The 22,513-nt window shown below is 39.4% G+C and overlaps 1 protein-coding gene across 3 annotated transcripts in view; it reads left to right on the top strand.

The window, feature by feature from the left end:
- Positions 1–520: 520 nt before the first annotated feature.
- SMARCAD1 (SWI/SNF-related, matrix-associated actin-dependent regulator of chromatin, subfamily a, containing DEAD/H box 1) overlaps positions 521–22,513 on the top strand; it is a 97,281-nt gene continuing 75,288 nt past the window's right edge. For 2 of the 3 annotated variants that reach the window (XM_036411231.2, XM_045570738.1), the window contains exons 1-3: positions 521–725; positions 1,056–1,306; positions 19,975–20,122. In XM_036411231.2, the coding sequence (XP_036267124.1) occupies positions 1,117–1,306; positions 19,975–20,122 (338 nt within the window). In that variant the 5' untranslated portion in view covers positions 521–725; positions 1,056–1,116. The remainder of the gene's footprint in view (positions 726–1,055; positions 1,307–19,974; positions 20,123–22,513) is intronic. The other variant, XM_036411223.2, reaches the window with a different exon arrangement.

Here is a 22,513-nt window from a genome sequence, read left to right as displayed (position 1 = left end):
TGCTAAGGCTACTTATTGTCATTGTGCTGTTTATTATTGTTCCATTTAACAACCCTCCAGCCACGCCGGAGAAACCAGCCCACGGAGCTTCCTCCCGGGCAGAGGGAGAGGCGGGCTCCGGTTACCATGACAACGACGCGCGCCCGACCCTTTTCCGCTCGGGCCTCGCCGCGGAGAGAAGAAAAAGCTCGGGCTGCGCGTTGCGTCATCACTGCGCGCTCGCAGGCTTTCCTCCGGGTCTATTTTGGAAAGTCCCGGCCCGGCTCCCGTCGCCCACGCCAGCGATTACTATTCTTTTTCTTTTTCTTTTTTTTTTTTTTTAACCTTTGTTACATCGCACCGAGCCTGCAAGACTGTAAGTACCGAAGGGAGAAAGAGAAAGGGAAAAAGAGAGAGAGAGAGAAAGGAGCCAAGAGACAGCGCCAGCGGGCGAGGGAGCGCCCCCCGGAGATGTGGAGGCACCCCCGAACCTGCCCCGCGCCGCCTCGGTCCCATCCGCTTCCTCCCAGCTGGGCTCGCGCCGCGTCAACTTCCGGGCGGGTGCCCGCCAGCGCGGCCTGCGCCGCTCCCCGCCGCCGGCCCCTTTGTGTCCCCGCGGAGCCGAGGCGCGGGCCCCGGCACGTCCTCTCCCCGGGCCGGCAGCGCCGTCGTGCAGGCGCCGCTCGCCGTGGGCGGGCGCGCGGCCCGCAGGGGGGTTGGCGGGGGACGTGCCCGCGCGTGCTGGGGTAAGAGGTTGCACGGGGGTCAGCCTGTGGTTTGAGGAAGGAGGGGGTGTGCGGGGGTGGGGGTGGGGAACGGAGGGGCGTGAAAAGAGCAATGGAAAGGTTGGGTGGTGGGGGGGGGGTAAGAAAAAGAAAAAGAAGCCCACCTCTGCCCACCTTCTCCCCGCCGTGGCCTAACAATGAGGCGGCGCAGCCATAATCGTCCTCCTGAGCCCCTGGCACCTCTGCGGTCTCCCGATTTGCCCTGGGAATGGAACTGCTCCGGCTTTGTGTTGTATATTGTGTTCATGGCCTCCTTTTCCCCCCCCCCCCTCTCTTTTCTGTTTCCCGTAGATAATTCATTTTAAATTCCCCATCCCACAAGGTGGTGGTGGTGGTGGCTGCTGCTGCCAGGATGAATCTTTTCAACCTGGACCGTTTTCGTTTTGAAAAAAGGAATAAGATTGACGAAGCGCCCGAAGCAACCCCTCCACCCTCCCAGCCTGGCCCTTCTTCACCCATTTCTCTCAGTGCCGAGGAGGAGAACGCTGAAGGGGAGGCTAGCAGGGCAGCCAGCCCTGACTCAGATATAACTGAAAAGACAGGTGAGTTACCATGTTGCAGATGGAGGGGAGACATCAGGAGAGATTTTTGGAAGAGGAAAGGCAGAAGAGATGCCAGTGTTCGTTCTTGATGTAACACGTGTTAATGCATTGTCTTCCACTGTGCCCTTTTAAAAACAGTATTGGGACGGTCATGGGCACCATGTACCTCCAACGGAGCATCCATTTACAACTGCTTCGCTTTTATAGGAGTTCTTGGAATATGGCCCAACAGTGGAAGTTGAAATCAGAATTCAGGTCATCTTTAGGTCAGTCCTATGAGTCACCCAGTTACTTGGCCAGGTGTTGCCACTGATTCCAGTATTTCTCCAAAAAATACTGATCGCCTCCTGTGGGCTAGCTTTATTCAAGGCGTCTGAAGACAACCTCTGTGAACAAAAGATCGGATCACATTCAGATTTTTCCACTCCTTGACTTCCTGGAGATCCCCAGTGTGCAGGAGAATAATTGGTATTCTCTATGGTGAATGAGCCATTTTAGCCTCCAGCAGGTTGTCAGGGACAATAGAGTTTGAGAATAAGCCCCAAATTAGCATTTCCATTCTAATCTGTTATTCATTGGACAGTTACAAATTAGAATATATTTGAATTCTTACTATGTTTTGACATAGTGCTTCACATTCTCATTTAATTGGCACCACAGTCCTATGAGATATTACCTACATGTTGCAGAAATGAGACCCAGGGAGGTTAAATTGTTAGGAAGTAGGTATAACCAGAACTCAAATCCAAGGAATCTAATTCCTTCACCTCCTCCCTACCCCTTATTTTTTGTTAATTCTCACCTGAGGATATTTTTCCCATTGATTTTTTTTTTTTTACTGTTTTTCATTAGTATAAATTTTTAAAAATTTATCTTTATTGTTGAAAGAATTACAGATGTCCTCCTCACCCCCCATTAACCCCCTGCACCTCATTCGAGCCACATGCCCCCCCTCCCATGCCTTCATTGCAGTATTGCCTGTTTTCATGGGTTATGCAAATAAATTCTTCCGCTAATCTCTACCCCTTTCCCTCTGAGATTCATCAGTCTGTTCCTGATTTTTAGAGTAGAAGGGAAAGAGGGGAGTGGGGGAGAGACACATCAGTGTTAAGACACATTGATTTGGTTGCCTCCCTCATGCACCACAATCACACACAGCAACCCATGTATATGCCCTTAACCAGGAATTAAACCCGAGATCCTTTTGTGCACAGACTGACACTCTTTTTTTTTTTTTTTTTTTTAATATATTTTATTGATATTTTACAGAGAGGAGGAAGGGAGAGAGATAGCTTGAAACGTCGATGAGAGAGAAACATCGACCAGCTGCCTCTTGCACACCCCTTACCGGGGATGTGCCCGCAACCAATGTACAAGCCCTTGACCAGAATTGAACCTGGGACCTTTCAGTCTGCAGACCAACGCTCTACCACTGAGCCAAACCGATTTCGGCCACAGACTGACACTCTTAACTATTGAGCAACACTGGCCAGAGCCAAGCAATCTAATTCTTGAGGGTAAAAGGAATATTAGAAGTTTTATTTTAAGATTTATTCTAATAATCTCCTTTATGATGCAGAACTCTTGTATTTCACAAGCAGCTTTAAACTTAATGTGGTCCTGACAAAATTCATGACATGTATGTCTTAACTCTTGATGTCTCTATTTTGTTTGGTACTCTTCTGTTTAAATGTAGCAGTGGTCAATGTTGGCAGAGTCCCTACACAGTCATTGGTAAACTATTTTTAAATATTTTCTTATAAATGGAACATGGTGAAAAGATTTGTTTGGTTGGGTTAAGCAGTAAGTAGGAGTCAACTTTTGAAAGGCTTTCTTTGTCTGAAGAGCTTTGAACTTCTCTGAATTCTGTGGGAAGCACTGAAGGATTTAAGCACAGGAGAGATAGCCCTTTATTCTTTAAACAGATAATTTGATTTCTATAACATGCTATAGTTAATGTCTATACATCCAGGTACTTTACTATTTTAACAGTAAATACATTCATGTATTTCTTATGTAGTTAGGGCAGAGAGGGTTGTAGGCTTGAAATTTTGAGTCCTTAAAAGACTTTGTTCATCATTTTAGTTAAATGGGACATTGGATAAGTCACTTAAAATTGAGATCTACGTAAAATAAAAACACTTTGTAAACTGGGATTCAATGGAATGTTATAGTTATTTATTAATATTAGTAATCTAAAATTCTTTTTATTTTAAAAATATATTTTATTGATTTTGTACAGAGAGGAAGGGAGAGAGATAGAGAGCTAGAAACGTCGAGAGAGAGTCATCGATCAGCCGCCTCTTGCACACCCCCTACTGAGGATATGCCCGCAACCAAGGTACATGCCCTTGACCGGAATCGAACCCGGGACCTTTCAGTCCCCAAGCCGACGCTCTTTCCATTGAGCCAAACCGGTCTCGGCAGTAATGTAAAATTCTTAATTGCCTTTTAAAAAATATTTTTATTGATTTCAGAGAGTAAGGGAGAGGGAGAGAGAATATCATCAATGATGAGAAAGAGTCATGGATTGGCTGTCTCCTGCACGACCCCTACGGGCGTTGAGCCCACAACTTAGACGTGTGCTCTTGCCCGAAATTGAACCTGGGACCCCTCAGTACACAGGCTAATGCTCTATCCACTGAGCCAAACCAGCTAGGGATTAATTGCCTTTTCTAATCAGAGATATTTTTCTACTTTACTTTTTTTTTCTGTTTGAGACTTTACTCCTTTTTATTGAGATTTTTTTCTTTGGTACATAAATTCATCTCAAAAACTGAGGTTACCTTTAGGAATCATATGGTCAGTCTAGAGGACACTGGAAAATATAAAAATTAAGTTTGTTTTGGGAATGGTGAGAATTCATCTTGTTAGGAATAGAGAGAGAGCTTTGCTTTTTAAAAAAATATATATTTTATTGATTTTTCACTGAGAGGAAGAGAGAGAGGGAGAGATAGAAATATCGATGAGAGAGAGAGACATCGATCAGCTGCCTCCTGCACACCTCCTACTGGGGAAGTGCCCGCAACCAAGATACATGCCTTTGACCAGAATGGAACCCGGGACCTTTCAGTCCACAGGACGATGCTCTAGCCACTGAGCCAAACCGGTTTCGACGAGAGCTTTGCTTTAAGAAGCGAGTATTGTAAGTGGTGCAATGAATTTTGGAGAATTTTGAAAACTAAGGCTAAGTTTTTAGTTTACCTTATAAGTACTAGGGATCCATTAAAGATTTTTCAGGTAAAAGGGTAAAATGATGAAAGAAAGTTGTTTAGTAAAAAAAAAAAGTCAATCTAACAGGGTAGGGTTTAAAGAGAGTTATCATTTAGGAAACTTATAATTCAAACTTAGTGATGGCAGTAGAAAAAGGGAAGAAAGAAATGTGAAGAGTTTTCAAGTAAGGTCAAGGATTTAAAACTAGATTGCTGATAGAAATGAGATAAAGTGACTGTTAAAAAATTTTAGGTAATTGAAAAAATGGTGGTTTTGTATATTAGAGCAGATATGAAGTACCTATTGTAAGCCATTGGGCATGCCTTTAAAAATTAAGAATCAGACCGACCTATAAACCAGGTTCATTGTACAGTTACTCCATTGCCTGGGGAACCCAAACCTCTTGCTCGCTCGATGGCCACAGCCATCTTGGTTGGCTTCATTTTCATACTTGCACCTGATTGGCTGGTGGGCATGGTCTGTGTGTCTAGCTCAGTTCCCAAATTTAGTCAGTTTGCATATTACTCTTTTATTAGATAGGATATATTTTCTGGTATTTGGTGAACTTGAAAGGTAAATCTTGCTTACACAGCTGGGTAATTGACACTGTCAACTGAATTAGGTGGTACATTTAGGAAGAGAATGCCAAAACAAGTTGAGTTTGAGTTACTTTTCATGTTTCAATAAAGAGGTTTAGTAGATGGTTGTATTTTTGTATATCCGAGTTTGGAGCCTAAGAAATCAATTTTGGAATTATAGTGTGGTAGTTAACAAAATATGTCCTAAACAAGTTGTATAGTAAGAAACATCAATAATGATGATCAAAGGAAGGGAAATCAATAACATATGTAAAGGATGAATAGAATAGTCAGAAATAATAGTATCCTGGAAGTTAAAAACTAAGTATGTGAACAATATCAAATGTAGAGAAGTCAAGTTCGATAGGGACTGACCCGGGACCACTTCTCTTGGAAATGAAAAGTTATTGTTGGCCTTTGTTTCAGTAGAAAGGCAAGGAGATGACTACTCTTTATGAAGGGAAAGAGAAACAGCTTGACAGAGAAGCAGTTTCAGGAAAAGGTGTTTCAAGATTATTGAAAATAAAATATATTTGTAGAGATACTTAAGGTGGGGAGGGTAGTGAATGAAATAAAAATAGGTTGGCTCATAGATTATTTTGAGGTTGGGATGAAGGAAAGTTTTAGTATGTGCTTGATGAATTTCTTTTCTTGATGACATAAATGTCTTCTAAAGTGGTTACCATTTCAATGTGGTTGTCCTGTTGAAAGTAACAGTTGTTTACAAATGAGAAATTTTTAAAATTATATCAGTTATCACTGTTTTGTCACATACAGATTATATGATCTTGGGTACATCAGCAGTTTTGGATCTCACTTCCTCTGTCTAGAGGTTCTTTGAAGTCCCTGCCAAAAGTAAAATGGATATGATTCTTTGAATGATAATGCAGAATATATTATTTTAGTGTCATGATTCTATAACCATTGGGTGTTACTTAGTCTTTTTTAGATGTGTGATTCAAAATGTGAATAATCTGCCGAAACTGGTTTGACTCAGTGGATAGAGCGTCGGCCTGCGGACTGAAAGGTCCCGGGTTCGATTCCGGTCAAGGGCATATACCTTGGTTGTGGGCATATCCCCAGTAAGGGGTGTGCAGGAGGCAGCTGATTGATGATTCTCATGGATATTTCTAACTCTCTATCCCTCTCTCTTCCTCTCTGTAAAAAATCAATAAAATATATTTTTAAAAAATGAATAATCTGTAATCATTCTGGTTTCTTAATATCTGTACTTGAAAATCAGTTCTTGGTAAAAGATTTAGTGATGAATTGTTCTAATAGAAAAATACAAGCACTCATTTATACTAATAATAGAGGAATATGCACCCTCACTCAGACCCAACAGCAGGCTGCGTGGAATGATCAGGATGGCATAGAGGTCAGTGAGGGGTGACCAAACGACGGAACAGCAGGCTGCGTGGGGCGACTAGGGCTGCGGGGAGTGGGGAAGGGTGTTCGGGGGGGAAAGGGGGGCCGTAAGGAGCAGCCAGGCCAGCAGAGGGAAGCAGTGAGGGGTGACCAGGCCAGTATGAGGGGGCAGTTGGGGGCCACCATGCCAGCAGGAGAGGGCAGTTAGAGATGATCAGACTGGCTAGGCAGAACAGTTAGGGGCAATCAGGCTGGCAGGCAGAGGTAGTTAGGGGTGATCGGGTTGGCAAGCAGGCAATCTTTTAGGAGCCAGCAGTCCTAGATTGTGAGAGGGATGTCTGACTGCCAGTTTAGGCCCAATCCCTGGAACATCCCCCAAGGGGTCCCAGATTGGAGAGGGTGTAGATTGGGCTGAGGGGACACCCCCCTCCCCCATCCTCATGCATGAATTTTGTGCACTGGGCCTCTAATACTTAAGTAAAAACCATAAGTACATTTAAAATGTACATTGTTTTGCTTGTGTTTTCCTTCTATACCTCTTTACATGCTTACCTATTGTTTTCTTCAATCTACAGTGTTATTAAAAAGTTAAATGATACAATGTTGTGTAATGAAGGGAGCATTTACTTTTCATGTCAGTTCATGTAAAATATGCTATACCTCATTTTTAAGTGACTACATTGTTTTACCTTATAGATACATTGTAGTTCATGTATTATAGATTCCCATTAATGGACATGGTTATTTTGTTTCTTGTCTTTTTTTTTTCTTTTTGCTGTCAAAAAATGCTGTAGTGATTATCCTTTTACTCAGATATTTTTGCATATGTATAATCTTATGGGAAATTTCTGGAAATGGAATTGGCAGAATAGGGGGAATAAAAATAACATTTTAGTAATTGCCAGATTACTCTCACAAAAGTTTACCAGTTTGTATCAGTGGTTTTCATTTTCAGTGCACAACCAACTGAGCCACACTGGCCAGGGCCAGCTTGGTTTTCAGATGTTTGGTTTTTAATATTAGACCAAAATATTGTGAACCAGTTTAATCCTTAACAGGCTAGCTGGCAATTAAATTGCTTTATTTTTAGTATTTATTTCTAAGGTTATGTTTTCATTATATTAGCTATTTAAATTTTTCCTGTGTTTCCCCCCCCCCCTTTTTCTGATAAATGATTTATTTATAACTTTTAAAATATATATTTTTATTGATTTCAGAGAGGAAGGGAGAGGGAGAGAAACATCAGTGATGAGAGAATCATTGATCAGCTGCCTCCTGCACACCCTACACTGGGAATCGAGCCTGTAACCTGGGCAGGTGCCCTTGACTAGAATTGAACCCGGGACCCTTGAGTCCGCAGGTCAGTGCTAATGAACTTGAAAGGTAAATCTTGCTTACACAGCTGGGTAATTGACACTGTCAACTGAATTAGGTGGTACATTTAGGAAGAGAATGCCAAAACTAGCTAGGGCCGTGGTTGGCAAACTGCAGCTCGCGAGCCACATGCGGCTCTTTGGCCCCTTGAATGTGGCTCTTCCACAAAATATCACAGCTTGGGCAAGTCTATTTTGAAGAAGTGGCGTTAGAAGTTTAAGTTTAAAAAATTTGGCTCTCAAAAGAAATTTCAATTGTTGTACTGTTGATATTTGGTTCTGTTGACTAATGAGTTGACCACTGAGCTCGGGCAATGATTTATAACTTAAATTTTCTTCTTTTAATTCCGTTTGTTGTTTGCCATAGAGAAATTTTACATTTTTATGTGGTCAGTTTATTCTTTAAGACTTTTGGTTTTAGATCCTCAACAGGCATTACCACCTAAATACCATATTTTCTTTTAGCACAACTGTGTTAACTTGATTTTTAATTGTAGTAAAATGTACATAACATAAAATTTACCATCAACTATTTTTAAATGTACAAGTTAAGGAGTGTTAAATACATACACAGTATTGTGCAGCCAATTTTCAAAACTCTTCATTTTGCAAAACTGAAACTCTGTGCTCATAAATAATTATCCTGCTACCCCCAGTCCTTGACAGCTGCCCTTGTGCTTTTAATTTTTTTTTTTTTGATTGATTGATTGATTTTTAGAAGAAAGGATTGGAGGAAAAGAAACATTGATTTGTTATTCCCCTTATTCATTGTTTGATTTTTGTTTTTAGTATAGTATTTTTATTGATTTCAGAGAGGACTAGAGGACGAGGACTAGAGAGGATTTGAGCCATGACCTCTTGGTTCATAGTTCAATACTCAACCAAGCACTGAGCCACTATTGCTGGGCCATTTCGGTTGATTCTTGTATGTGCCCAAACCAGGGATCGAATCTGCAATCCTGGCTTATTGGGTTGATACTCCAACTAGCTGAGCTACTCGTCTAGGGCTTACCCTTGTACTTTCTGTCTGTGAATTTGATTCCTGTTGGCACATTATAAAAGTGGAATCTTACAGCATTTGTCTTTTTGTGAATGACATTTCATCCATGTATAGGATGATGTTTCCATTGTATATATACATTAATTTTGTTATCCATTCATTCAAAGATGGATACTTGGGTTGTTTTCATCTTTTGGTTCTTGTGACTCATGCTGCTATGAAGTAAGTGTACAAGGACATCTTTGAGACCCTGTTGTGAGTTATTTGGGGTATATATCCAGTAATGGAATTACTAGATCATATAAGAACCCACCATATGTTTTCCACAGCAGCTTAAATTGTTATTTTCCCACCAGCAGTGCATAGGGTTCCAATTTTTTCACAGCTTTGTCAGCATTTGTTATTTTTCTATTGGTCTTGTTTTTGTTGTTGTTGTTGTTTTGTTTTGTTTTGGTGGGTTTTGTTTTTGTTTTGTTTTTTCTGATAGCTAAACTGATGGATAGGAGTTGGGTTTTATGTTGACTGTTTTGTTTTTAATGTGTGTAAATATGCTTTTATTGATTTTTAGAAAGAGAGGAAGGTAGGGGGAGAGAGAAATATCCATGCGTTGCCTTCCAAATCTATTTCAGTTGGGAACTGAACTGATGATCACCTTTCGGTGCATGGTACCACACTCAACCAACTGGCCAGGACTTAGGTTATCTTTTTTAATCTTAATTTCATTGGGAATTTATTATAAGGATTAAGAAAGGGTGACACAGTTTTCTCCTTCGCTTTTTATGTGACATTGACAAGTCATTTCAGAAATATTTAATAAATATTTTTTCTTATATTTGAAATATCATCATTAGTTTAAATTTTCATTTGTATCTTATGAGCCATTAATCTGTTTCTTTAATTTTACATTATTATTATTATCACTCACCTGAGATATGCTTATTGGTTTTTGAGAGAGAGGGAGAGAGAAAGAGAAATATCATTCATTACTTCCAGTATGTGCTCTGACCAGAGATTGAACCCATAACCAAGGCATGTGCACTGACCGGGAATCAAACCTGCAATCATTTGGTCTATAGGATGATGCTCCAACCAACTGTGCCACTCCACACAACCTGGGCTACCACATTATTTTAAATCTTGTTCTATGTGTTATACATATAGTATATTATTGATTTTTATATAGTTTTCTTTTTTGGCCTGAAGTTTCAAGTAAGTGGTTGCTATGGTTTTTATTTAAATTTTCAAATAGCTGAAATTTTGCTTTAATGTTTTCATTAACATTTACTTCTAAATGCAGACTTCAGTACTTCTTTGGCAAATTTACTGAAGTTTTGTGGCCTAATACACAATTGCTGTAATGATTCTAAGAGTATGTGAAAAGAAGACATGATCTGAATTTAGATATAATGAAGTGCCATCTAAAAGATGAGTTTTAATATTTGTATCATTTTATTTCACTGTGGATCACAAAGGTATCATAAAATCAATTTCTTGGAACCGACTAAATCATTTTTAAATCCTCACTCAATATACTAGTCTATATACTTTAAATATATTTTTATTGATTTTGGAGAGGGAGGGATAGAAACATCAATGATGAGAGAGACTTGGTTGCCTCCTGCATGCCCCTCCAGTGGGATCGAGCCCACTACCCAGGCATGTTCCCTGACCAAGAATCATACTGTGACCTCCTGATTCATAGGTTGATGGCTCAACCACTAAGCCACGCTTGTCAGGCAAGGATACCATTGTTTTTTAAATATATCTTTATTGATTTCAGAGAGGAAGGGTGGGAGAGAAAAATCAATGCTGAGAGAGAATCACTGAGCAGCTTCCTCCTGCATGCCCCACACTGGGGGTTGAGCTCGCAACCCTTTCATGTGCCCTAATCGGGAAATGAACCATGACTTCCTGGTCCATAGATTGACTGAACCGTGCCACTGGGCCACCTGAGGATATTTTTTTCATTGTTCTTTATAGAGAAAGTGGAAGGGAGAGTGAGAGAGAAACATCAGTGTGAGAGAGATAAATTGGTTGCTTCCCACATGAACCCTGACTGCACCCCAACTGGGTCCTAGGGTACAACCTCTACCATTCAGTCCAAGGGCTAACGCTCTCCCCACTGAGGTCAACCTTGCTGGGCCATATTACTAATTTTTTAATGCAATACAATGAATGGAAAATTATCAAAGTACTATAGAGGCCCAGTGCATGAAATTTGTGCACTCAGCTGAAGCGGGGGGGTCGGGGGGTCCCTCAGCCCAGATTGTGATAGGGTGCAGGATAGGGGCCAGGGTGGGATGTGAGAGGTTGGCCAGCCGGGGAGGGACTGCGGGAGGGCTCCAGGGCCTGTCTGGCCTGTCTTACTCAGTTCCAATCAGCTAGACCCCAGCAGCAAGCTAATTTACCGGTTGGAGCATCTGCCCCCAGGTGGTCAGTGTATGCCATTGTGAGCGGTTGAGCGGCCTTAGCATATCATTAGCATATTATGCTTTGATTGGTTGAATGGCTAACTGGACACAGCATATTAGGGTTTTACTATCCTACTAGAGGCCTGATGCACAAAATTTGTGCAAGGGGCTCGGCCCTCACAGTCGTGGCAGCAACCTCAGCCTTCCCAGCCCCACTTTGTTGGGAGGTTGGTCAGCTGTCCTGTCTAATTAGCATATTATGCTTTTACTGGAGGCCCAGTTCACAAATTCATGCATGGGTTGGGTCTCTTGGCCTGGCCACGTTTGGGGCTGATCAGGGCTGTCTCGCCAAGTCCAGGAGGCGGGACTGTGGGAGGTTGGCTATGGGAGTGCACTGATCACCAAGGGGCATCTTTTGTGTTTAGCATCTGGCCCCTGGTGGTCAGTGCCCATCAAGCGACTGGTTGTAATGGTCACTTAGGCTTTTATATATAGAGATGCATATACACTGAGTGGCCAGATTATTATCTCTATATGCATAATAATCTGGCCACTCAGTGTATATCATCATATATAATAAAAGGCTAATATGCAAATTGTCCCCTCAACCAGCAGGTAGGCTGGCCAACTGCCCATGTCCCCTCCCCCTGGCCAGGCCCCACTCATGTACGAATTCATGGGCCTCTAATACACACACACACACACACACTCACACTGAGTGGCCAGATTATGCATTCACAGATCATAATCTGGCCATTCAGTGTATATAGATTATTATAGCTATAATAAAAACCTGATATGCAAATTAACTGAATAATAGAATGACCGGTTGCTATGACATGCACTGACCACCAGGGTCAGATGCTCAACACAGGAGCTGCCCATTAGTGGTCAGTGAGCTCCTACGGGGGAGCAGGCCTAAGCCATCAGGCAGACCCACCTCAAGTGGTTCCAGCCTGCGAGAGAGTGCAGGCCAGGCTGAGGGGGGTCTCCCCACCCCCGAAACACAGTGCACAAATGTTGTGCATTGGGCCTCTGGTATAGGATAATTTGCTATACTTACAGTAAAGCTTTGAAACTTGTTTCTGTTATATGTGTCTATCTAACAATATGTGGGTTTAGTGTCATAATCTAAAACAGTGTTTTTCAACCTTTTTTGGGCAAAGGCACACTTGTTTCATGAAAAAAATCACGAGGCACACCACCATTAGAAAATGTTAAAAAATTTAACTCTGTGCCTATATTGACTATATATAAAGTAATTCTCTTGAATAGGAATCAAATAAACACAAAGAAAGTATTTTATAATTACTTTATTATGAAATATTAAGTAAACAAAATAGTGAAAAATTATAAAATTCTTGTCTTGTCTGCACCTACGGCACACCAGGCAACATCTCGCGGCACACTAGTGTGCCGCGGAACAGCGGTTGAAAAACGCTGATCTAAAATGTGTCTCTTACACTGGGTCACATTTAAAAATATTTAAAAACATTGTTCTATATCAATTATTTCTGTGCTCTCTCCTCTATTCAGAGCTTATAGAAGAGATTAAAGCCTCATATTTATCTCTGTTAACTTTTTGCCCTATATATACTGCAATATTTATGCACTTCATTGTTAGTATTTAGTTGAGATGTATGTCAATTATATTTTTATTTTTTTTAATATATTTTTATTAATCTCAGAGAGGAAGGGAGAGAGAAATTGAAACATCAGTGATGAGAGAGAATCATTGATCAGCTGCCTCCTGCATGCCCCACACTGGGGATCAATCCTGCATCCTGTGCATATGCCCTGATCTGTATTCAATCTGTGACCACCTCATTTATAGGTTGACACTCAATCACTGAGCCACACCAGCTGGGCAGTTATATTTTTATTTCAGATATAAACTTTATTATTAAAATTATCTCAGGTTTATGCTGAAACCGGTTTGGCTCAGTGGATAGAGCATCTGCCTGTGGACTGAAGGGTCTCGGGTTCGATTCTGGACAAAGGCATGTACCTTGGTTGCGGGCACATCCCCAGTAGGGGGTGTGCAAGAGGCCGCTGATTGATGTTTCTAACTCTATTCCTCTCTCTTTCTCTCTGTAAAAAATCAAAATATATTTAAAAAAATATCTCAAGTTTAACACTTTTGCCTTGTCCATTACTAATAGCGTGACTTTCTTTTCCTTTACATTATTTTGTATCTCTCTTTTCTTTTGACTTAAACATGAAATGTTTTCTTATTTATCTTATAATGATATATTAGAAACTACTCTTCAATTTTGTATTTAATGTATCCTTTGTTTTTAGAGCTTTCATCAGAGAGATAGTTTGATGCATCTTTTAAAGATGCTGAAGATATTTCCCTATCTGACATTCAAATCAGAGACTTCAAATTTTATAATCTATTGTTTTGATAATAACCCTTTTAAAAGGAAAAATACATGACGTGTTACTTGGTATTTAAAGGAACTGCCTTGAAAGTCAGTTGCCATGTTAAAGAACTTAGCCATTTCACTCAACTAGAATATCAAAAATGGCATTACTGTTGTTAAGTCTGCAAATGGTATAGAGGTTTATGTGTTTTCATTTTATTTTGGGAAATCACTTTATTTGTGAACTATCAAATTGACTTAGACTATTTCTCTTTGGACACATAATCTCCTTATAATGATTTGTTTTTGTTTTTGAGTGGTCCTTGGTCTTGAACCACTTTCGTGAAATCAGTGGCATGCTCAAATGCTTTTGTTTCATCATAGACTTAGATATGAGAATGGGTATAAACATACTAGAAAAATTTGGAATGTGTGATTGTCTTCTCTTGTGCTGCCCACTAATGGGGAATTTCATTTGGAATTACCCCCTGGAATCTTGTACCGGTAGTCTCCTTGCACCATATTCTATCCCTGAAACATACTAGGCTTTTTAATTGTTCATAAATGAAAGGACAGACTGTTTTTCCTCACGTTCCTATAGGAATTTGTTTATTCCTCTCTCAGATTTTGCCTCATAATAGTTATTTTCATGGCTATTTAGCTACTATTGTTTTCTTTAGTGAACATTGGACTATAACTTGCCCTTTCTTTTTCTTTTATATACCCCACTTCCTGGTACAGTGCCTTAAACACAGAAGACATTTAGCAAATGTCAGAATTCAATACTGTCTAATCCTATCTAATAAAGAGGGAACATCCTATTTGACCCTCATACTGTCACAAAGATGGCAGCACCCACAGCCATTAAGGAGGGAATATGCTAATTGATTGTCCTGCCCTCAAAGATTGTGACAACCAGTCCCCTCTGTCTTGCCAGGGTGGCCGGCCTGGCGAGGCCGGGTCTGCCCCTAGTTGTGCCTGCCTCTAGAGTCCCCAGTCTCCTCAGCTCCCCTAGTTGCCCAGGGCTAGCCTGAGGCACAGGCAAGCTTCAGATTGTGGCTGCCCAGCTGCCCAGGGTCACCCGAGGCTTGCCCTGCCTGCAGTGGCAGCAGCAGACGTGTAATGGGGTGTTGCCTTCACCTGATCTCTGGGTTGCCTCCTGTCCTTGAAGGCTCCTAGGCTCTGAGAGAGGGCAGGCTGGGCTGAGGGACCGCCCCTCCTCCAGTGCATGAATTTTTATGCACTTGGCCTCTAGTGTCTTTATAATTGATTTTTCTTTTCACCTTCCCTATCTTCATTTTTGTATTTTGTGTATATATATGACCTTTTCTCCTTTGTGCTGCTGCTTAAAAATGCTAGCTGGTTTTGGGTCAAAAGCATCATTGCATCAGGAATAACTTAGATATTTTTTGCTGTTGCTTGTTTCCAAAAATAGTCCAAACAAATCTAAGCATTTAGCACTATTCTAATTCTAGATTAGTGACTATTTTGGAAAGTTGATATTTTATATAAACAAGCTTTTATTGTATCCCATTAGTTTTCAAAGTGTGGTCTCTGAACCTTTGGGCTCCTTCAGTCAAAACTATTTTCATACTAAAACATTACTTGCCTTTTTCTTTTTTTCCCCCTTTTTTAAAATATATATTTCATTGATTTTTTTACAGAGAGAAAGCGAGAGGAATAGAGAGTTAGAAACATCGATGAGAGAGAAACATCAATCAGCTGCCTCCTGCCGAAACCGGTTTGGCTCAGTGGATAGAGCGTCAGCCTGCAGACTGAAAGGTCCCAGGTTCTATTCTGGTCAAGGGCTTGTACATTGGTTGCCGGCACATTCCCGGTGGGGGATGTGCAGGAGGCAGCTGGTTGATGTATCTCTCTCTCTGTTTCTAGATCTCTATCCCTCTCCCTTCTTCTCTAAAAAATCAATAAAAATATATTTAAAAAAAAAATTCAGCTTCCTTCTGTACACTCCCCACTGGGGATGTGCCCGCAACCAAGGTATATGCCCTTAACTGGAATTTAACCCGGGACCCTTCAGTCCACAGGCTGACGCTCTATCCACTGAGCCAAAAACTGGTCTTGGCTTCTTGCCTTTTTCACAATGTCAATATTTGCACTCATTGTTCAAAAGCAATGGTAAATAATACTGCTGGTGCCTAACAAGAATCAAGGCCAAGACTCCAAACTGTATAGTAATCATTGTATTCTTAAAAGAATTTAAATGCCAGTTTCACTTACGAATGTTCTTTTTTTTAAATTCTCACCTGATGATATTTTATCCATTACTTTTCAGAGAGAGTGGGAGGGAGAGAGAGAAACATAGATGTGAGAGAGACACTTCGACTCTTTGCCTTCTGCTCATGTTCCCATAACCCAGGTATGTGCCAGGAATCAAACTTGATACCCTTCAGTTCATGGACCGACACTTTTAACACTAACCACACTGATGAGGGCAAGAATGTTCTTGATAAAGAAGTACAAATTATTACTTTAAATAAACTTCAACTTATCGTTAGGTACTTTTATAATATTTTGTGAAACAAATTGTGAACTACCTTTTGTTGCATACCAAAATACAATGTTATTTCAAAGGAAAGCATTTGAGTGATTGTTCAGAGTTGTGAGCTGAACTTGTCATTTTTTTTCACAGTACCATTTTTACTTAAAAGGATGATTTACCGACAACTATAGTTATGCAGACATTTTCTCAAAAATGAATAGCGATAACAAGGAAGACTAATGATAGTATTTATTTTATTTTATTTTATTTTATTTAAATATATATTTTATTGATTTTGTACAGAGAGGAAGGGAGAGAGAGAGAGAGTCAGAAACATCGATGAGACAGAGTCATTGATCAGCTGCCTTTTGCACACCCCCTACTGGGGATATGCCCGCAACCAAGGTACATGCCCTTGACCAGAATCGAACCCGGGACCCTTCAGTCCCCAAGCCGACTCTCTATCCATTGAGCCAAACCAGTCTTGGCATAATGATAGTATTTATTGCTAGTGATAAAATTCTAGTTTTCAAACGAAAGTTTGGATTTTGGAAAACTAGTATCCACAACTGTGAGTTTGACAATATCTAGTTATTTAGAGCTTGGTGGTAATATTATTGAATCTATTTAAAATATATATATAAAATATGTCAACATTTAGTAGATCTGCATTAATCAGGGAGTTAACCAGTATTTTCCAATTGACCTCTATACCCAATGTTACAAAATAATGTTGGGGTTAAAGGTCTATTAAAGTACAATATAGACCAATGAGTTTATTTAAGTTTTTTTGTTTGTTTTGTTTTGTTTTGTTTTTTTGTGTTTTTTTTTACTGATTTTGTAGAGGGAAGGAGAGAGAAAGAGAGAGAGAAATATCATTGATGAGAGAGAATCATTCCTTGGCTTCCTCCTGTACACCCCCTTTGGGGATTGAGCCCACAATCTGGATATGTGCCCTCACCAGGAATTGAACTGGTGACCTCTTGGTTCCTGGGTTGATGCACAACCACTGAGCTACACTGGCCTAGCTAGACCAGTGAGTTTTAATGGAACATAATGCAAAAGTTTATTCATATGGTTTCTGCTTCCAAACTGCAATATTAACCTTTAAAAAAAACTACCAACTGTCAACTTTGGATTTAGAATCAAAGAGGAAAATCTACAGTAATGTAAAAAAGCTATGAAAATACTCGTTTTCCTAATTTTATCACTGTATAGGTGTGATTTTCTTTATAAACCTAACAAAAACAGTATACTATAGCAAATTAATTGAAGAAACAGATAAGAAAATCTAATAATCTTCTATTAAATTAGATATTTTCACAAACGTAAAACAGTGTAGCTCTTTTCTCACTAAATTTGGTAGGAGATCGGAGTAGGAAGGGGGGATATAGTTTTCTTTTTCTTTTTTTTTTAAATATTTTATTGATTTTTTTTTTTTTTTACAGAGAGGAAGGGAGAGAGAGAGAGAGCTAGAAACGTCGATGAGAGAGAAACATCGACCAGCTGCCTCTTGCACATCCCTCACCAGGGACGTGCCCACAACCAATGTACATGCCCTTGACCGGAATCGAACCTGGGACCCCTCAGTCCGCAGGCTGATGCTCTATCCATTGAGCCAAACCGGCTTTGGCGGGGATATAGTTTTCATTAAAATATTTGTTAACATGTAAAGAGTTTGTTTAATAAATAAACATGTAAACTTTTTTTAGTTTCTGTCCTCTAATATAAATATAGCTATATAACCAATGTAAAAAACTCTTTGGGGCCTTTAGTTTTTTTAGAAGTACAAAGGGGACTTGATTTTGAGAAATACTGTTATGTTATATAATCTTTATTCAACCTCCATGTTATCAAACCACTTCCTCTGAATACCACTTGGTTTAGGGCAGAATGCATGTTTAATGTATATATTTTGATGATATTTATTATATATAGAATAAAACTATCCAGTCAAAGCTTTAAGTAATTGAGTACATTATGGAGAGTAAACCACTTTTCTTTTGTCTTGTTAACTACGCATATATTAAACGTTAGTCTTAAAAATTGTTGTGTCTTCATATATTTTGTACTACAATCTGTATAAAATAAGAGGAGAAAATAAAAGATGAATATATAAATAAGTTCAAGAAACTAAAAAAAGAAAGAAAAAGAAAAGAAAGAAAGAAAAGAAAGAAAAAAAAGAAAGAAACTAGTTTTCCTAATACAGAATTTTTAGACCCCCCAAACACTTAGGTATTTCAATGACGGGCCTTGAAAATATTATTCTACATTTTATATTAAGAGACTTTGAAAGAAAGAAGACCCAGCACTGACTTCCGATCTGGTTGAGCCTTCTGTGGTAATGGTTGTTATGACCCTGGCTCTTTATTATATAGATATTCACTAGAGCAGTGGTCGGCAAACTCATTAGTCAACAGAGCCAAATATTAACAGTACAATGATAGAAATTTCTTTTGAGAGCCAAAATTTTAAAACTTAAACCTCTTCTAATGCCACTTCTTCAAAATAGACTTGCCCAGGCCATGGAAGAGCCACACTCAAGGGCCAAAGAGCCACATGTGGGTCGTGAGCCGCAGTTTGCCGACCACTGCACTAGACCAAGGAACTGACTACTTTTACTTTAATGTGAATTCCTTAAATCTGATACCTTCCTCCTCGAACATATAAGGGAGAATGGGAGTTTTGCTGGGAGAGGGGAGAATAATTTTGGAACTCCATTCTTAGAGGAGACCTCAGTAGAATATTCACCTGTTTTGGACAGATAATGCCACTTTTTTTAGTTTGTAAGGGCTGCCGTAACTTAAATATCCCAGGCTACGTGGCTGAAACAGTAGACATTTTCCCACAGGGCTGGAGGCCAGAAGCCCAAAATCAAAATGTTGGCAGATTTGGCTTCTTTTAAGGTCTTTCTCCTTGGCATGCAGATTGCCACCTTCTTGATGTGTCCTCCATGCAAGGATTTTAAAAATACATATTTTTATTGATTTCAAACACGAAGGGAGAGGGAGAGAAACATCACTGATGAGAGAATCACTGATCAGCTACTTCCTGCACGCCCCACACTGGAGATCGAGCCTGTAACCTAGGCATGTTCCCTGGCCGGGAATTGAACCGTGACTTCCTGGTTCATAGGTCGGCCCTCAACCACTGAGTCATGCAGCCTAGAACAAGCATTTCTTTAGTTCTGTCTCTTAATGAGGACATCAGTCTTACTGGATTACGACTCCACCCTCAAGGCCTAATTTTGTCCAGTCGCCTATTTGTAGGCCCTATCTCAAATACATTGCATTCTGAAGTACTGTGGTTTGAAATTTAAACATGAATTTTGTAGCAAATATAATTTAGCCCATAATACCCACATGACGTAAGACAATTATTGGATACTAGCTCTATGCCAATACTGGACTAAATGTTTAATATCTGATTTTGTGAGATTATTAAGCATTTTAAAGGATTAAGTAACTTGATTAAGAGACATGATTGAAATTCAAGTCTTTTAGGCTCTATTGTCCATGTTTTCTTAGGTTAAGACCTAAACTAGGAAATAAAAGCATAGAGAAGGATTGGAATATAGAACACAAACTTCAGTTTTTCTGTTTTCACCGGGGTCATGCTAGTGAATAACCTATGAAATGGAAAATCATTTAATACTAGCTCTGGTTAGTAGTTTTTTTCTTTAAAAAATGGTAGAAATTTTTGGTTTTACAATGGGAACAATGAATGAAGTTAAAGATATTTAGCTCATGATTCTAATTATAAATGAAGTTAAAGATATTTAGCTCATGATTCTAATTATAAAATTTGCTTTATTTTCAAGTTGTTCAAAATGTCTTTCTCTTTTTCTCTCTCCCTCCAGAAGATTCTAGTGTTCCAGAAACTACAGTAAATGAAAGAAAACCGATATCAGATTTGAAGAATCAAGGAGGAATACAGTATATTGATTTGTCTTCTGATAGTGAAGATACTGCTTCTCCAAACTGCTCCAAAGACACAGTAATTATAGTGTAAGCAGCCAAATAGGTTCATTATATTTGCATTATCTGATTTTTTTTTTTTGAGAAAAGTTTACTTATATATATATATTTTTTTACCTTTTCCTACTATATCTTGGTTATTTTTTGCTAACGTAGAAATGTACAGAGGTTGTGTGTTTCTGGGTAATGGTGATTTTCAAAGTCATTGAGAGCAAATAGATAATTATTTTTAACTAGATGCCTGGTGCATGAAATTTGTTCATAGATAGGATCCCTAGGCCAATTGGGCCCTTCCAGCTGCTGGCTGGGGCCTGCCTTCATTCTGTGCCACCCCTGATGGTCAGCACACATCATAGTGAGCAATTGGTCTCCTGTTTGAACTCCTGTGTGGACAGTTTGCATGTTAGGCTTTTGTATATGTATAGATTTTCCATAGATAGAAAAATTATTTTAACAAATACCTTTGCTCATTTATAACTGCTTTGTGATTTGTTCTTAAGTCCGAGAGTCAAATCATTTAACAATTCTTGGGCACATTTTCTGAGGAAGCAAAGAGTTTCTATTGTAGTCATGAGAAAGATAATAAACATAAAAGATGTCAAATAATAGATATTGTCAGGTAAAGGAGAAAGGAAATACACAGTTCAGGTCCAGGGATGCAAGGTTTCTTAAGAGCACAGCTAGTAAAAAGGTTTCATTGAGAAGACGATAATTGGGCAAAGACCTAAAGGGGAAAAAGAAAGTGAACTATATGGAAAGGGGGTAGAGGATGTATTCCAGACATTGGGAATTTTCCTGTTTAATGATCCTAAAATGATTTTACGCCTGGCATTTTTTTGAGGAAAATGGGGAGGGGGAGCAAATGAAGCAGAGTAAAGGTCCTATAGTTATAATGAGTAAAGGAGGTGCTTAATCATGGTAAGCCCATAGACTATTTTTCTTTTATTCTGGATGAGATGGGAAACTAATAAAATAGAGTAAAATTGTCTGACTTCAATGTTTGGCAGGGCTTTGAGGATGTAGGGGAGTAGTTGTAGAAACATGAATATTATTTTAATAATCCAGGCAAGAAATGATGGAGGTTTAGATCAGGCTAACTACTTGTGGAAATGATGAAAAGTGGTGAGATTCTGCATATACTTTGAAGGTAGTGCAGAGAGGATTTCCTGATGGATTTTATGTGGGGTTGGAAAGAAAGGAGTAAAGTATGACCAGAACATTTTTGGTCTTAGCAACTAGAAGAGTGGAATTAACAATTAACTGAGATAAGAAGACTATCTTGAATATGCTGTGATTGAGAAGGCTCTTAGACATATAAGTGGAGATAGCATGTAGGCAATTGAATATGACATTTGAATTCTGGGGAAAGATCTAGATTACATACCTAATTTTATAAGTTGTCAGTATAGATTTTCTTTGACTTTAATGGGATGACAGTGGTTATTAATTATACAGCTTCAGGTGCACAATTCCCCAAATGTGCATAACCCATGCCCTGTATAATGTGTTCACCTCACCAAGTCAAGTCTCCTTCCAGCATATAGATTTGATATTTAAAGCCATATGATTAGATGAAATCACCAAGGCACACTAGTATAGCTGGAGAACAGATCTCTTGGATTTAGATTTAACAATTAAAACTTTTTCTCTTAGTTGCATCTATTATCAATGATTTTCAACCTTTTTCGTCTCATGGCACACCATAAATTAATTACTAACATTCTGCAACACACACAAAAAAATAGATTTATTTTTTGCCCATCTCACCAAAAAAAATGAGGTATAATTTTTATTTATTCACATTGGACTATTTTTATATTTGACAGAAAAGAGGTCGGTGCCCCTGACTAAACAGTCAAGTATTGCATGTTTTAAAAATTCTTGTGGCAAACCTGTTTCTAACTGATGATAATTATTCTTTTTAAAAAATATATATATAATATTTTATTAATTTTTTACAGAGAGGAAGGAATAGGGATAGAGTTGGAAACATCAGTGAGAGAGAAACATAGATCAGCTGCCTCCTGCACATCCCCTACTGAGGATATGCCCACACCAAGGTACATGCCCTTGACTGGAATAGAACCTCGGACCCCTCATTCCACAAGCCGACACTCTTTATCTACTGAGCCAAACTGTTTAGGGCCAGAGGGTTAATTTTTAATTTTAATTTTTTTTTAAATATATTTTATTGATTTTGTACAGAGAGGAAGGGAGAGAGAGAGAGAGCTAGAAACATCGATGAGAGAGAGAGTCATCGACCAGCTGCCTCTTGCACACTCCCTACTGGGGATGTGCCCGCAACCAAGGTACATGCCCTTGACCGGAATCGAACCCGGGCCCTTTCAGTCCCCAAGCCGACGCTCTATCCATTGAGCCAAACCGGTCTCGGCTTTAATTTTAATTTTTATTGATTGATTA

This window comes from Pipistrellus kuhlii, unplaced genomic scaffold (genome assembly GCF_014108245.1).
Source record: "Pipistrellus kuhlii isolate mPipKuh1 unplaced genomic scaffold, mPipKuh1.p scaffold_m20_p_1, whole genome shotgun sequence".
Classification (NCBI taxonomy): Eukaryota; Metazoa; Chordata; class Mammalia; order Chiroptera; family Vespertilionidae; genus Pipistrellus; species Pipistrellus kuhlii.
Note: the sequence above shows the minus strand (reverse complement) of the source record. Positions and strands in the feature narration are given on the sequence as shown.